General features: G+C 32.8%; 1 protein-coding gene across 11 annotated transcripts in view; it reads left to right on the top strand.

The window, feature by feature from the left end:
* RBM46 (RNA binding motif protein 46) overlaps positions 1-12,819 on the top strand; it is a 125,702-nt gene that overhangs the window by 31,185 nt on the left and 81,698 nt on the right. For 2 of the 11 annotated variants that reach the window (XM_053216821.1, XM_053216820.1), the window contains exon 5: positions 8,454-8,513. The exons of 5 other annotated variants lie outside the window; for them this stretch is intronic. In XM_053216821.1, the coding sequence (XP_053072796.1) occupies positions 8,454-8,509 (56 nt within the window). In that variant the 3' untranslated portion in view covers positions 8,510-8,513. Of the gene's footprint in view, positions 1-4,828; positions 4,903-8,453; positions 8,514-12,819 lie in introns of all 11 variants that reach the window. 4 more of the 11 variants (XR_008296069.1, XR_008296070.1, XR_008296071.1 and 1 more) reach the window with 4 other exon arrangements.

The raw sequence follows: 12,819 nt of genomic DNA, 5'->3' as shown, positions 1-12,819 counted from the left end.
TTTTCCTGCATTTAATATTTAGCATGTTGTGCTTTTCAAATAATTGAAAATGATGTACATGCTGTAAGATTAAAAGGTAATGATTCTTAGGAAAAATAAAGTTTGCCTGTGCTTTGAGCAGAAAGTAAAAAAAGATTGGAAAATAAATGAGTTGGTAGGTACAGAACAATTACACTATGCATGGTGGTTAACAGGACACTATAGATTTATATTTCAATTAAGTAGAAATAATCAGTATCTAGTTTTTAAAATGCTGATTAAATGAGTATTTCAAAATAGTGAAACCCTTAATATATAGGCTGAGTCATGTGGGTTATTTTATGTTAAAGACGTATATATTTTATTTATATGTATAAATGAAATTTGTATAGTGGAAGAATAGGAGATTATGATTGTAGTAGTATAGAATATACTAGATCTTATTACATACAATTTTATACTTTTCATTGACCATTATGATAGCCTAAGTTCATTACACAAGCCACAGTTATATTTAGTGCCATCTATAGCATTTGTTAAGCCTCTACAAATGGAAAATAATTGGCAGTAGCTTATTGTATGTTATTTCTAAACTTGAGGTTATAATAGCTTGCATTTCTTCTTCATTCTTCTACACAGGTACAGACTAAGAAGATGGAGTTCTTTCAGTTTATTTTTCTAAAGGCAGGAAAAGCCCTGAAAATTGAGGTTGCTAACATAGATGCCTTATTTGGAATATACTGGAATCCTGTGCATTTAGTTATTTTCTGTTTTGAAAAGATGGCAGTATGCCATATCTGAGAGTCTGAAAAACAGTTCTTCATTTTGCATACCAGTTACTATAAAATTTATGTAGAATTCTTTTTCAAACTGATAACCAGTAAAATCTTCTTCAGAGATACACAGTATGCTCATATGATTAGTCTTAAGTGACTTTTAAAACTTTTCATCACATGTTTATAGAACAATTCGTATTTACAGTGTTAGGTCTTTGTGGATACAATGAAAATCAATACCTCAATTAGCAGGAGTTTTACTAGTTTATCTTTGCTGGCTTTTATTCCTACATAACAGAAGACTAAAAATAATGTATCTAATGATTGCAGTTTTATAGAAAACAAGATCCTGTCTGTGAACTTTGAGCTTTAATGTATCCTATTGACTTTCTGACATGCCTTTTCGTTTCCGTAGTTTTTCCTTGTGTCTTGATTACTGAATAATCCCTTAGCTAAATAATCACTTGTGTTATATAGCTGAAACTAAAAAAAAAAGGAAAAAAAGAAAAAAATTCTTCTGAGGGAATTTCTTGGAATATATTTATTAACAGTCATACTTTTTCAAGGGAATGATGCTAACAAATGGCAAATTGAAGTACTAGCAGTAACCTTGTATTGACATTTACTACTTGAGATTCTGCTGATGGTTTTTACTTTTACTTTGAGGATTATCATCATCTCTTCTGTATATTAACAGAAATGTAATTGTCTTAGATTGACAGTTTAAATCCCAGCATTTTTCCTGTTAAATTTAACTAAAGATTAACAAAAAATTAATTGTAAAACTACAGGTGGTAGTATGTGAAAGCCTTATGGAAGGAAGTCTGAGTCCATATTTAGTAATAATTTCAATTAGCATCTCTACTGAAAATCACCATTATAGTTTTTAAATTACTCTGAATCATTTTTATTTTATTTTGACCATAATTGTATTATAATCGGTGGTATTATTTTTTAATCGTAACTATAAATGATCAATTTCTCATATATGTATATCACTATATACACAAATGGTAACTGTTGTGATTTCCCTCCTTTTTTAACTTTATAAGTTATTACATTATGTACAAACAGAAAAGTCCACAAATTGTGACTGTGAGCTTTGTGATTTACCACAGAGGGACCATGTCTGTTTAACTACCAGATGAAGACATAAAATATCAACACCCCAAAAGGCTCCTTTGTTTGTAGCCCCACCCACACATTACCTTCTCTCTTCCCAAAGGAAACCATCCTTCTCACTTCTGTGTTTTTGAAATTTATACAACATTTTACATACTTTTTGTCTGGCTTCTTTCAACATTATGAATAAAGATTGGTCCATGTTGTGGCAGTACTGTTTATTCACTCTCACGGATTCCAGTATTCCATGAAAATGTTAGGATTTATTTGCTATTTCTTTTTTTTTTAATGTTTATTTATTTTTGAGATAAAGAAAGACAGAGCACGACCAGGGGAGAGGCAGAGAGAGAGGGAGACACAGAATGCAAAGCAGGCTCCAGACTGTGATCTGTCAGCACAGAGCCTGACATGGGGCTTGAACTCACAAACTGTGAGATCGTGACCTGAGCTGAAGTCAGATGCTTAACCAACTGAACCACCCAGATGCTATTTCTTTTGTTGGTAGAAGTTTGAGGTGCTTTCAGTTTGGGCTATTTGAATAACGATGCTGTGAAGATTGTTTTGTTTTGTTTTGTTTACAATTTTTTACATATTTATTTTAGAGAGAGTGCAAGCAGGGGAGGGGCAGAGAGAGGGGGGGACAGAGGTTCTGAAGCAGGCTCTGTGCTGAGAGCAGAGAGCCTGATGTTGATGTCGGGGTCAAACTCAAGAACGGTGAGGTCATGACCTGAGCCGAAGTCAGATGCTTAACTGACTGAGCCACCCAGGTGCCCTTGTGAAGATTCTTGCATATGTTCCTGTTGAATACATCGGAGTAAAAGTGGGTCATATTTTTAAAACTTTAGTAAATAATGCCAGCTTTTCAAAGTGATTATATAAATTTGCATTTCACAAGCAGTATATGGGGTTTCGGTTGTCCCACACTCTTGCCAACACTTGGTCTTTTAGTTTTTGAAAATTTTGAACATTCTGGTTAGTATATATTACTATCTCATTGAGATTATAACTTTTATATCACTGTTTACTAATAATATTGAACATCTTTTAATAAGATAATAGGGCATTAAGGTATCCTCTTGATGAAAATGTCTTATTTTAAGTCTCTTTTCTCTGTATTATATTGGGTTGTTTGTTTTTTTCTTTATTAAGATACAAGCCCTTGTCGGATACATATTTTACAAATACCTTTGACGTTGGTGGCCTGAGCTAGGAGAGAGAAAAGCCATTTTCACTCAGTTTTGGTTCCCTGCCTGAGGTGCTGACCCAGTTTGTTGTCAAAAGAGTCGGTCAGAATATACAGATCCTATAGGGTTGTGTCATCCTCTTAGTCATTTTTACTAATTCTAGTTAGCCCTAGCTTGCTTTTATAACTTCATGGCTTTGCCTGATCTACTTATTTTTTCCTCATCAAGACATTGCAGCATTTTAGCCAGGCAGTACTTAACTCATTTGTTAGGAAAATCAAGATGTGGCTAAAGATCAGAGGCTCAATAGCAAGCTGGGTTGTAGCAGTGATGTCAGTCCATTGATTGTCTTTAGAGAGTGAAGGATGGAAAAAACAAATTCTTACTGATCAGACAAACATGATCTGCTAAAGACACGTGCTTTTGTAGAACTTACTATCTGGTGTTTTTCTGGGAAAAAAACAGTAACTGCTTTATTTGAAACAAAATACGCTGCATTGGAAAATAAATACCTTCTTCTACTGTGTGGTTTGCCTTTCTACTCTATTCATGGTATATACTTTGAAAAATAAAGAAGTTCTTACTGTTAGTATGTTCAATTTATCAATCTTTTAAACTTAGTAGTTTCTGTCCTGCTTAAGAAAACTTTGCTTACCTCAAATTCATGAAATATTTTCTTATATTTTAGAAATTTTTTTTTTAATTTTTCATGTTTATTTACTTTTGAGAGAGGGACAGAGTGTGAGCGGGGAAGGGGCAGAGAAAGGGAGACACAGGGTCCAAAGTGGGCTTCAGGCTCCGAGCTGTCAGCACAGAGCCCGACGCGGGGCTCGAACTCACCAACCATGAGATCATGATCTGAGCCGAAGTCGGATGCTCAACCGACTGAGCCACCCAGGTGCCCCTTAGAAATTTTTTATCCTTTAAATTTAGTGTGAAGTATGTGTTCAAGTTTTATTTTGCCTTCATATGTATAATCATTTACACAGCACTATTTATTGAAAAGACTACTCTTTTCCTGTTGCTTTGCAATGCCATCATTAGTGTAAATCAAGTATGTTATGTATATGTGTGTGTATGTACACTCATGCACACCTATCTACACATACATGCCTTATTCTGGATTCTTTATTCCATTGATCTAATTTAATTTACTACATTGTTTTGGTTACATTACTGTGAAAAGTCTTAATATTTGGTATAGAGAGTATCTTTATCCTTTCTTTTCCCCTCAGTTACCTTGGCTCTTCTCAGCCCTTATATTTCCATATGAATTTTACAATTAGATTGTAAATTTATACACAGTTTATACCAAAAAGAAGTCTTACTGGGACTCTGGTTAAAATTTAATTGCTTCTATATAGATCAATTTGCAAAGAAATGACATTTTATAGTATTGGAACTTCTGATCCATGAACATGATAGATCTCTCCATTTATTTAGGCTTTCTTTAATTTCTCCAAACATTCAATAATTTACCGTGTAAATTTCTCCTACATCTTTAATTAGATTTATTTGTAGGTATTTAATGTTTTCCAATGCCATTGTAAAAGGTGCTTTTTAATTTTGATATCTGATTGTTCCTGTTTGTATAAATACAATTTATTTTTTTATGTATTGAATAAAACTATTTGATTCTAATGGTTTGATCCTACATTATTTAAAATTTTCTACCTATACAGTCATGTCAGTTGCAAATGATGAACTTTTTCCTTCCTTTCTATCCTTAAACTTCTCTTTTTTCTCTTGCCTTATTGCACTGGCTAGAACCGCTTGTCCAGCATTGAATACAAATGATGATAGAAGGTATCCTTTTAAACTTTCAATATTTCTTCATTAAGGTATGATGTTTGTTGTAGCTTTTATTTTATTATTATTTTTATTAAAATTTTTTTTTGATGTTTATTTTTGAGAAAGAGAGAGCACGAGTGGGGGAGGGGCAGCGAGAGAGGGAGACCTGGAATCCAAAACAGGCTCCAGGCTCTGGACTCAACACAGTTTGAACTAGCGAACTAGGAGATCATGACCTGAGCTGAACTGAGCTTGGACACATAGCTGACTGAGCCACCCAGGCGCCCCTGTTGTAGCCTTTATTAATAGAAGCCCTTTGTTACATTAAGGACATTTCCTTCTATTCCTAGTTTGTTAAGAGTTCTTTTATCAAGGATGAGTTGTGTGACGAATTTTATCAACTGCTTTTTTGCATCTACTTAATTACATTATTTTTATCTCTTATTCATTTAATGTAGTGAATTGCATGGATGTTTCAATGTAACATCAACCCTGTATTTCTGAAATAGATGCAGTTTGGTAATCATACATTGTCCTTTTAATGTACTGCTAAATTTCATTTTTGATATTTAGGATTTTTACATCTGTGTTCATTAGTGAGATTGGCCCAGACCTTTCCTCCTAAAAATAGGAAGTTTTTTTTCTCTTTGATCTTAGTTTAGAGTTTTCAGCCTTTCTGTTATTGCAATATATGTATATTCAGGCTACAAATTTCGCTCATAAAGTATGGTTATAGCTACATCAGTTATGTTTTGCTGCATTTTATTTTTATAATTAAAAAAAATTTTTTTTTAATGTTTGTTTATTTTTGAGACAGAGAGAGACAGAGCATGAACAGGGGAGGGTCAGAGAGAGAGGGAGACACAGAATCGGAAGCAGGCTCCAGGCTCTGAGCTGTCAGCACAGAGCCTGACGCGGGGCTCGAACTCACGGACCGTGAGATCATGACCTGAGCCGAAGTCGGACGCTTAACCGACTGAGCCACCCAGGTGCCCCTATAATTTTTTTCAAAATATTTTATTTTGATTTCTTCTTGAACATGGGTATAAAATTCTAAATACATGGAATTTTTGTAGTTACATATATATGTATGTAAACTCCAACATCCACTCTTAACTTATTGAAATCTAATACTGATTAATGCTTTTACCACATTCTAGACAATGTAAGAATCTTCATATTTCTTCTTTCAGTTTGTATAGTGTCTTGGTATTTCCATATGTTTTAAATTTGTATATTTTAGCCACTGCATACCTAATTATAATTGCTTTTTGTTAATATACATTTGTATTCATTTACCACTTACATATTTATCATTTCCTTTACTCTTCATTTCCTGTTAAATCTCTAAACTTCTATGATTGTTTCTTTATATTCTGACCAAAGAACATTCATTATATTTCCTTTGGTGTGGATATGCTTATGACAGATTATCTCAGTTTTATTTACCTGAATATGTCTGTGATTTACATACTTTTCATTTATGTAAATTGTTACGTGCTGTCAAACCTTATATACGGGTATGGGTATTATACGTACCTATATGTATGTATGTATGTATGTATATATATATATATATATAGATATATATATATATATACACACATTTTTTTTTTAGATCAGTTATTTCCTTTAGCTCTTTGAAGTTATAATTCCACTCACTGTCTTCTGGCTTCCATGGTTTCTGTTGAGAAGTCACTGGTAATTTACTTACTGCTCCTTTTAACCATAAACCCTTCCTATCCCGGAAAGTTTTAATATTTTCTCTTTGTGATTTTTGGAAGTGTCATGGTGATGGACTTACATATTGTTTTCTTGGTCTTTATCTTAACTGAGACCCTTCACCACTTCTGAAATCTGTAGATTAATGTTAATCATTTGTTTTAGAAAGTTCTAAGTTAATCTGTTTTCAAATACTGCTTTTGTCTCATTTTTTCTTCCTTTTTATAATGATATTCCAATTACACCTATGTTAGATCTCTTTAGTGTATCCCATGTATGTATTCTACATTTTTCATTGTTTTGTATGGTTAGTCTGTGTATTTTCTTCAGACCTTTTGTTTGGTTCATGAATTCTTTTTTTTTTTTTTTTGTAATCTGTGTCTAACATGCTGATAAAACCATTTATTTGGATTTATTTCTCAGTTCTGGAATTTCATTTGACTCTTTATGCTTTGTATTTTTTCTTCAAAATTTTCAGTCTTTTATTTCCTTTAGCATGTTAGGCATAGTTATTAATATTCAGTTCTGAAAACTTTATCTATATTCCCTGTAGATCAGTTACAGTTAACTGTTGTTTCTGTTGGTTTTAGGTCACATTGTTTTATCTTTGTATGACTGATTATTTTTGATTGAATGTCAGATATTGTCTATGAAAAATATAGAGGTAATTTGAAAGCTAGCATGTTGTTACGTTTACTCAGAGAAGATTTATTTTGCTTCAGAAAGATGGCCAAGGGACTGGCAATCCCAGATTGCCTTAATCCAGGCAGGGATTGGGAAGAATTGAAGTTGAATTTAGTCTCTTTAAAAGTTGGTCTACTTCTAGTTCAGTTTTATTCAGATTCCAGGCATGCCTTATCACTAGCTCCACAGCTCTAATTTTGCCCTTTTAAAAGCCACGGAAATTTGTCTGTCTCCTGTTATCTTCCCTTGTCTGTCAGATCCCTCTTGAGTTGGTCAGTCCTTCTAGGGGAAACACACCTCCAAAAGATGTGTAAACCACTTTGGGTTTCCTTCTTATCCAAGATTATGGTCCCATAATTCTTCACTGTCTTTCTTGGTCCTTCTCAGTGCTTTCAGATGGATATTTTTGCTTTTAATAACTACCTACATTTTCTAATTCTCACCAGGAGGGTTGATTGAAGTTATCTAATTTCATCATATAAAAATCAAGAAAATATTGTGAATTTTTTTTCTGCTGAGTACTCTTTAAGATGGCTATTTAAAAATCTGTCATTCTGTGTGGATCATCAAACATTTTCATTTGTTCATACTTTTTTGCACAGTATCTTAGCATGGAGTTGGATGTACATCCCTACCAGAAAACTTTAAGGGATATAAAGAGATAACCACTAAAATGTATGAATGTCCAAAGTTGTACTATACAGATATGGTTACATTAGGCTTGAAGTAGATAAAGGTTAGCTGTTAATAACATTTTTTTAAGCTTAGTATTATTTTGGCCATCTATGTCTTTTTAAGACCAAAGGAAAGGATTTTGATATTTTTCACATTTGTTTAGGTTCTTTGGCTATCTACTTACCAGAAGTTAGGCAGTCTTATTTGTTTTTAGTCCTTTATTTTATTAGTAGAGTAGTATTTCTTGGAAAAACCAACTAATAAGGACTTAATTTGTATAGGAAGATTTTTTTTTTTTTTGGTAATGTATTAACTCAGACTTTTTGTTCAGAATACCTTTCTCTTTGTTCATCTTTGCAGAAATTCAGAAATTATTTGTCACTTGTTTCTTTTGTTCTCTAATTTTATTTTCCTATTTACTGATCAGAAGGTTTTGAACTAAAGTTATCAAGGATTCCATGCACTTCCAAGATTAGGGATAACTAAAGACTCCATTCTTTTCTGTCTTCACTGCTTACAGACAGGGAACACAGTCTCTTCAGCCTGGACCTATATAGAAGAATTTGGAGAAAATAAACAGGTAAGAAAAAGTCTTTAGGAATGTTAAGTGATACATTTAGTTTTCAGAAAGTCAGTTACAAGTTATTCTTACAGTTATAAGAAGATATATTTTAAATTGTCAAATGAAAGCTTGTGAAATATTTTGATTATGATAGCTTTATTTAATTATAGATTCATTAAGCAGAGTTTTAAAAAGTTAAACTAGTTTCCATATTTCAGGTCTTCTTAAAGCTTATAAACATACTAGTGTAACATTTTGAACCACCAAACAGGATAAACAGTATTTTAATATAGATGTAGTGGGAGTGAATGTAATATGTAGATTATTCAGCATTTCTCAAACTTCTCTGAAGAATTTTTATCTATATTTTTGAACTAATAAAACCAAAATTATTTTTGATACCATTTAGAATAAAAGTTATGTTTACTGGGATTCACTCTTTAGTTTTTCCAACATTCTGTTGAGAAGGAGAAGTTTTAGTAGGTTGTTAAAGGTGGTTTATAGTTTGAATAATGACTACCATTCAGACCATTCAGACTCCTTTTCACATGTTGAGGCAAAAAGAATGTTGTTCCCTGAGCAGAATCCATGTACTAGTTCTGTGTTTTTGAGTAAGGTATTTCATCGTTCTGTGCCTTAATTTCCTGGTTGTTAAAGAAGAAAATAATAGTACTTATTGTAAGGCTATTATAAAGATTAAGGTAGTGCTGATGTTGTAGAGTTATTTTTGGCACTTAGTAAGTACTCAAGTATAACTTTCTAATAGAATTCACACTTCAGGTATAAGGAAATCTATTTATGATGCTTGAGGCGTATAACTTTATTTTTATAGATCTTAACATATAAATTCAAGTATGTGTTGCTATTCTCAGAAATACCTTTTCTTAAAAGTTTTTGTAGTTCAAATTTTGAATGATGAGGACTAATTTTACTGATAGAAATGAAACTTGAAAAGAGTTGCTATCTTTCCTAAGGCTTTTTTTCTTCTCTTTACTTTTGCCTAGATAGTTTTTCTAGGGAACTGCAGTTTTTGAGCCATATTGAAGCCTAGGTAAACTGTAGCTCAGATCATAATTTTCTGTCTTATCAGTTCCTTTTCTGTTAATCTTTTCCAAATGGTTTAGAAATTGTCACTAAAAGGAATTTGACATAATCTATTAAACAGAGGTAGCAAGCTGGAAGCTCCAGATATGGTTTGGTCTCCTTCGTTTTTTGCAAGGAAAGCAGCTTGGTTTAATTTCAGTACAGATAGCTAGACTCCTATTTTACATTTGGTCCTCTTTGAGTTCTCTGTTTGTTTGTTACATTTTAGCCCCCGAGGGCATTTGAATTTGTGATCACTGTGTTTAACATAGTTCAAGAATTTTTCTGTTTTGCTTTCACTGTTTTCCTATCACATATTGGCCCCATTAAAAGTTCTTCCCAAAGTGATTTGCAAAGTTGTTCAGTGAAATGACTTTCTAAGGTCAGACAAATTTGAGAAAAACTGTGTACTATATACTGCCCTTGGAAAAATCACAATGCTTATTATTAGCATGTTGAAAATCATTGTAGTAGCAATCTGTGTAAGTGTTAAATCCATTTTGACTAAATTTTTTTCAAGATTTTATTTGGCTAAGGGATTCTTATTTTGAAGTCCTTGAATTGTATGGGGATATAAGTTATGAAACCCTGAAACTAACTCAAAGAATTGCTTGGGTTTTGTTTATAACCTTATTGAGGTATAATTTACATACAATAAAATGCACATTTAAAGTGTACACTTTGGTCAGTTTTGATTTATGTCTACATCTGTGAAATGATATCATAATCAAGAAACCAACATTTCTGACATCCCTAATGTAACGTTACTCCTTCGGCCTTTTTTCCCAGGTGACCTGATTGCTGGCACTGTATATTATTAGTGTGCTTTTGCTAGAATTTCAGACCTTTGTTTTTGAAAGTTTAAGTTACAATCTTTAGATAATTTGGAATGAAACAGTTTTAATTTCTTAAAAATAAAATTACAGATATCTGACAATTATGTTTATGTAAATTGTAATGTGCTGTCAAAAGTTACACAGTAAGAATTTGAAACCCAAAGTATTCTTTCAAAATTATATGGAAAAGCAACCTTGTGAATTAAAAAAAATTACTTGAATTAAAAACAAAAGCAGATGATTTTTACCCTACCCCAAAACTGAATCTGAGAAATATAATTACTCTAGTAAAAACAGAGAACTAACAAACTTATACTTTATAAGAAAGGAGTTAGAGATAATAACTTTCATTCTTATCCAGCTGCCATTACTAAGATTAGCATTCTCAAAGCCTCCTAAAAATCCTCTTAAAACAGAAGAACTGACCTAAGTTACTCTGTGAGCCTAGTCTTTCTTAGAAAAAAACATTGGTCACTTCATGTTTCCTCTTGCTCTTTGCTGTCAGTCGCCTATAGCAAAAATTAAGTAGAGGATAAAAATAGGGTTTTTTGGTCAGAATTTAATTGTAATAAGGAAAGTAAATGAGGTAAAAATGCCAGTAAATTTGATAATAACTGTTGTATTGATAATATTAATAACTCATGTATTAGCCAAAAGTATTACTTAAAAATTTCTAGTTAATGACTTTTAAGGGTGTCATAGGCTAAAAGTTGTTTAATAATTAGCAATTTTGAAAATTCCTTCCTCTGCTTCATAGTTAGCTCTTGATATTTTTTACTAGGATGGAGAGTACAAAATAATGATAAATGTCATTTACATTATAATATAGTATTTAAAATCTCTGTTTGAACCCAGTCATGTTTTTGTGTTGTGGTATGTACAATCCTGTTAAAAAAACGCTTTGGCAGCTAGAGTACAGTGAAAGAAAGTAACTGAGTCATTTCAGTTATGGCTGTTTGAATGTTAGAAATTGAAATAATAAAATGGTGACGTGAGGAAATTTGTAAAGACATTTTAATAAAGATCCCAAAGAAATCTAAAGAAGTGATTCAAATATGTATTAAAGGTAGGGATATGTGTTAAAGGCATGGGAAATGCATTTTATAGATCAAAGTAATCAGGTGGTTCATTCTCATTCATTGCTTTTGGGAGGGTAAAACAGTATAGGTTTCTTGGAAAACAGTTTGGCAGTACCTAAAAAAGTTAAACATAAAATGACCATTTGATGGGGCACCTGGGTAGTTCAGTCAGTTGAGCTCCCAACTCTTGATTTTGGCTCAGGCCATGATCTCATGGTGGTGAGGTTGAGCCCCACGTTGGGCTCTGTGCTGACAGTGCAGAGCCTTCTTGGGAATTTTGCTCTCCCTCTCTGTCCCTATCCCTGTTCCTGTGTGCACACTGTGCTCTCTCCCTCTCTTTCTCTCTCTCTCTCACACACTCAAAATAAATAAATAAACATTGGAAAAATTACCATGTGACCCAGCATATCCCATTTCTAGTTATTTACTCCAGAGAATGGAAAACATGTGTCCATACAAAATTTTGTACACATTATTCCTTAGCAGCATTATTCATACCAGCCAACAGGTAGAAACAAAGTAAATGTCCGTTGACTGATTGGATAAACAAAATGTGGTATGTTCACGCAAGAGATACAAAAATGAATGAAGTTCTCATATATACTACAACATGGATGAACCTTGAAAACGTTATGTGAAGAAGTCAGTTAAAAAAAGATGACATGAATTGTATGATCCCATTTATATCAAAAATCCAGAATAGGCAAATCAATAGAAACAGAAAAATTAGTGGTTGCTAGGCCTGGGGGAGAGATGGGGGGGGGGGTGACTGCTAATAGGTACAGTTTTTGTTTAAGGTGATGAAAATCACCTTAAGGTGAGAAAGGAGAGTGGTGTTGGTTGCACAACTTTGTGAATGTTTTAAAAAACACTGAATTGTACACCTAAAAAGGGTACATCAGAAAGAGGGAGTGGCTGTGAAGGTAGAACTCAAATAGTTAACAAGGAGAAGAAAAAAACAATTATGAGGAATATACTTATTAACAGAAAATTGAAGAGTGTGGTCAGAAACGAACTAAAAGAAAAAGCCAAAATAAGTATATAAGAAGACACTTTCATTGAACACAACTTAAGGTCTCTATTAAGGAATTCCTCCCTCTTTATATGAAGCAGAAAAGCAGAGAATCCATGGTGTTTTCTCAAGATGTGTAAGACAATCAAAAACAAACAAAAAAACTAGACACAAATGGAGTAAAGCAGTTTATGTCCATTGCATAGATTTTCACTGAGAAATGTATTGGTGGTATTCATCTCTTGTGTTGGACAGAGAAATGTAGTAGACCAACTTACATCGCTTACAAAAGTGGGATTGACAAGTAGGTGGTG

This window comes from Acinonyx jubatus, chromosome B1 (genome assembly GCF_027475565.1).
Source record: "Acinonyx jubatus isolate Ajub_Pintada_27869175 chromosome B1, VMU_Ajub_asm_v1.0, whole genome shotgun sequence".
Classification (NCBI taxonomy): Eukaryota; Metazoa; Chordata; class Mammalia; order Carnivora; family Felidae; genus Acinonyx; species Acinonyx jubatus.
The sequence above is the reverse complement of the archived record's forward strand: the minus strand, read 5'-3'. Positions and strand labels throughout refer to the sequence as shown.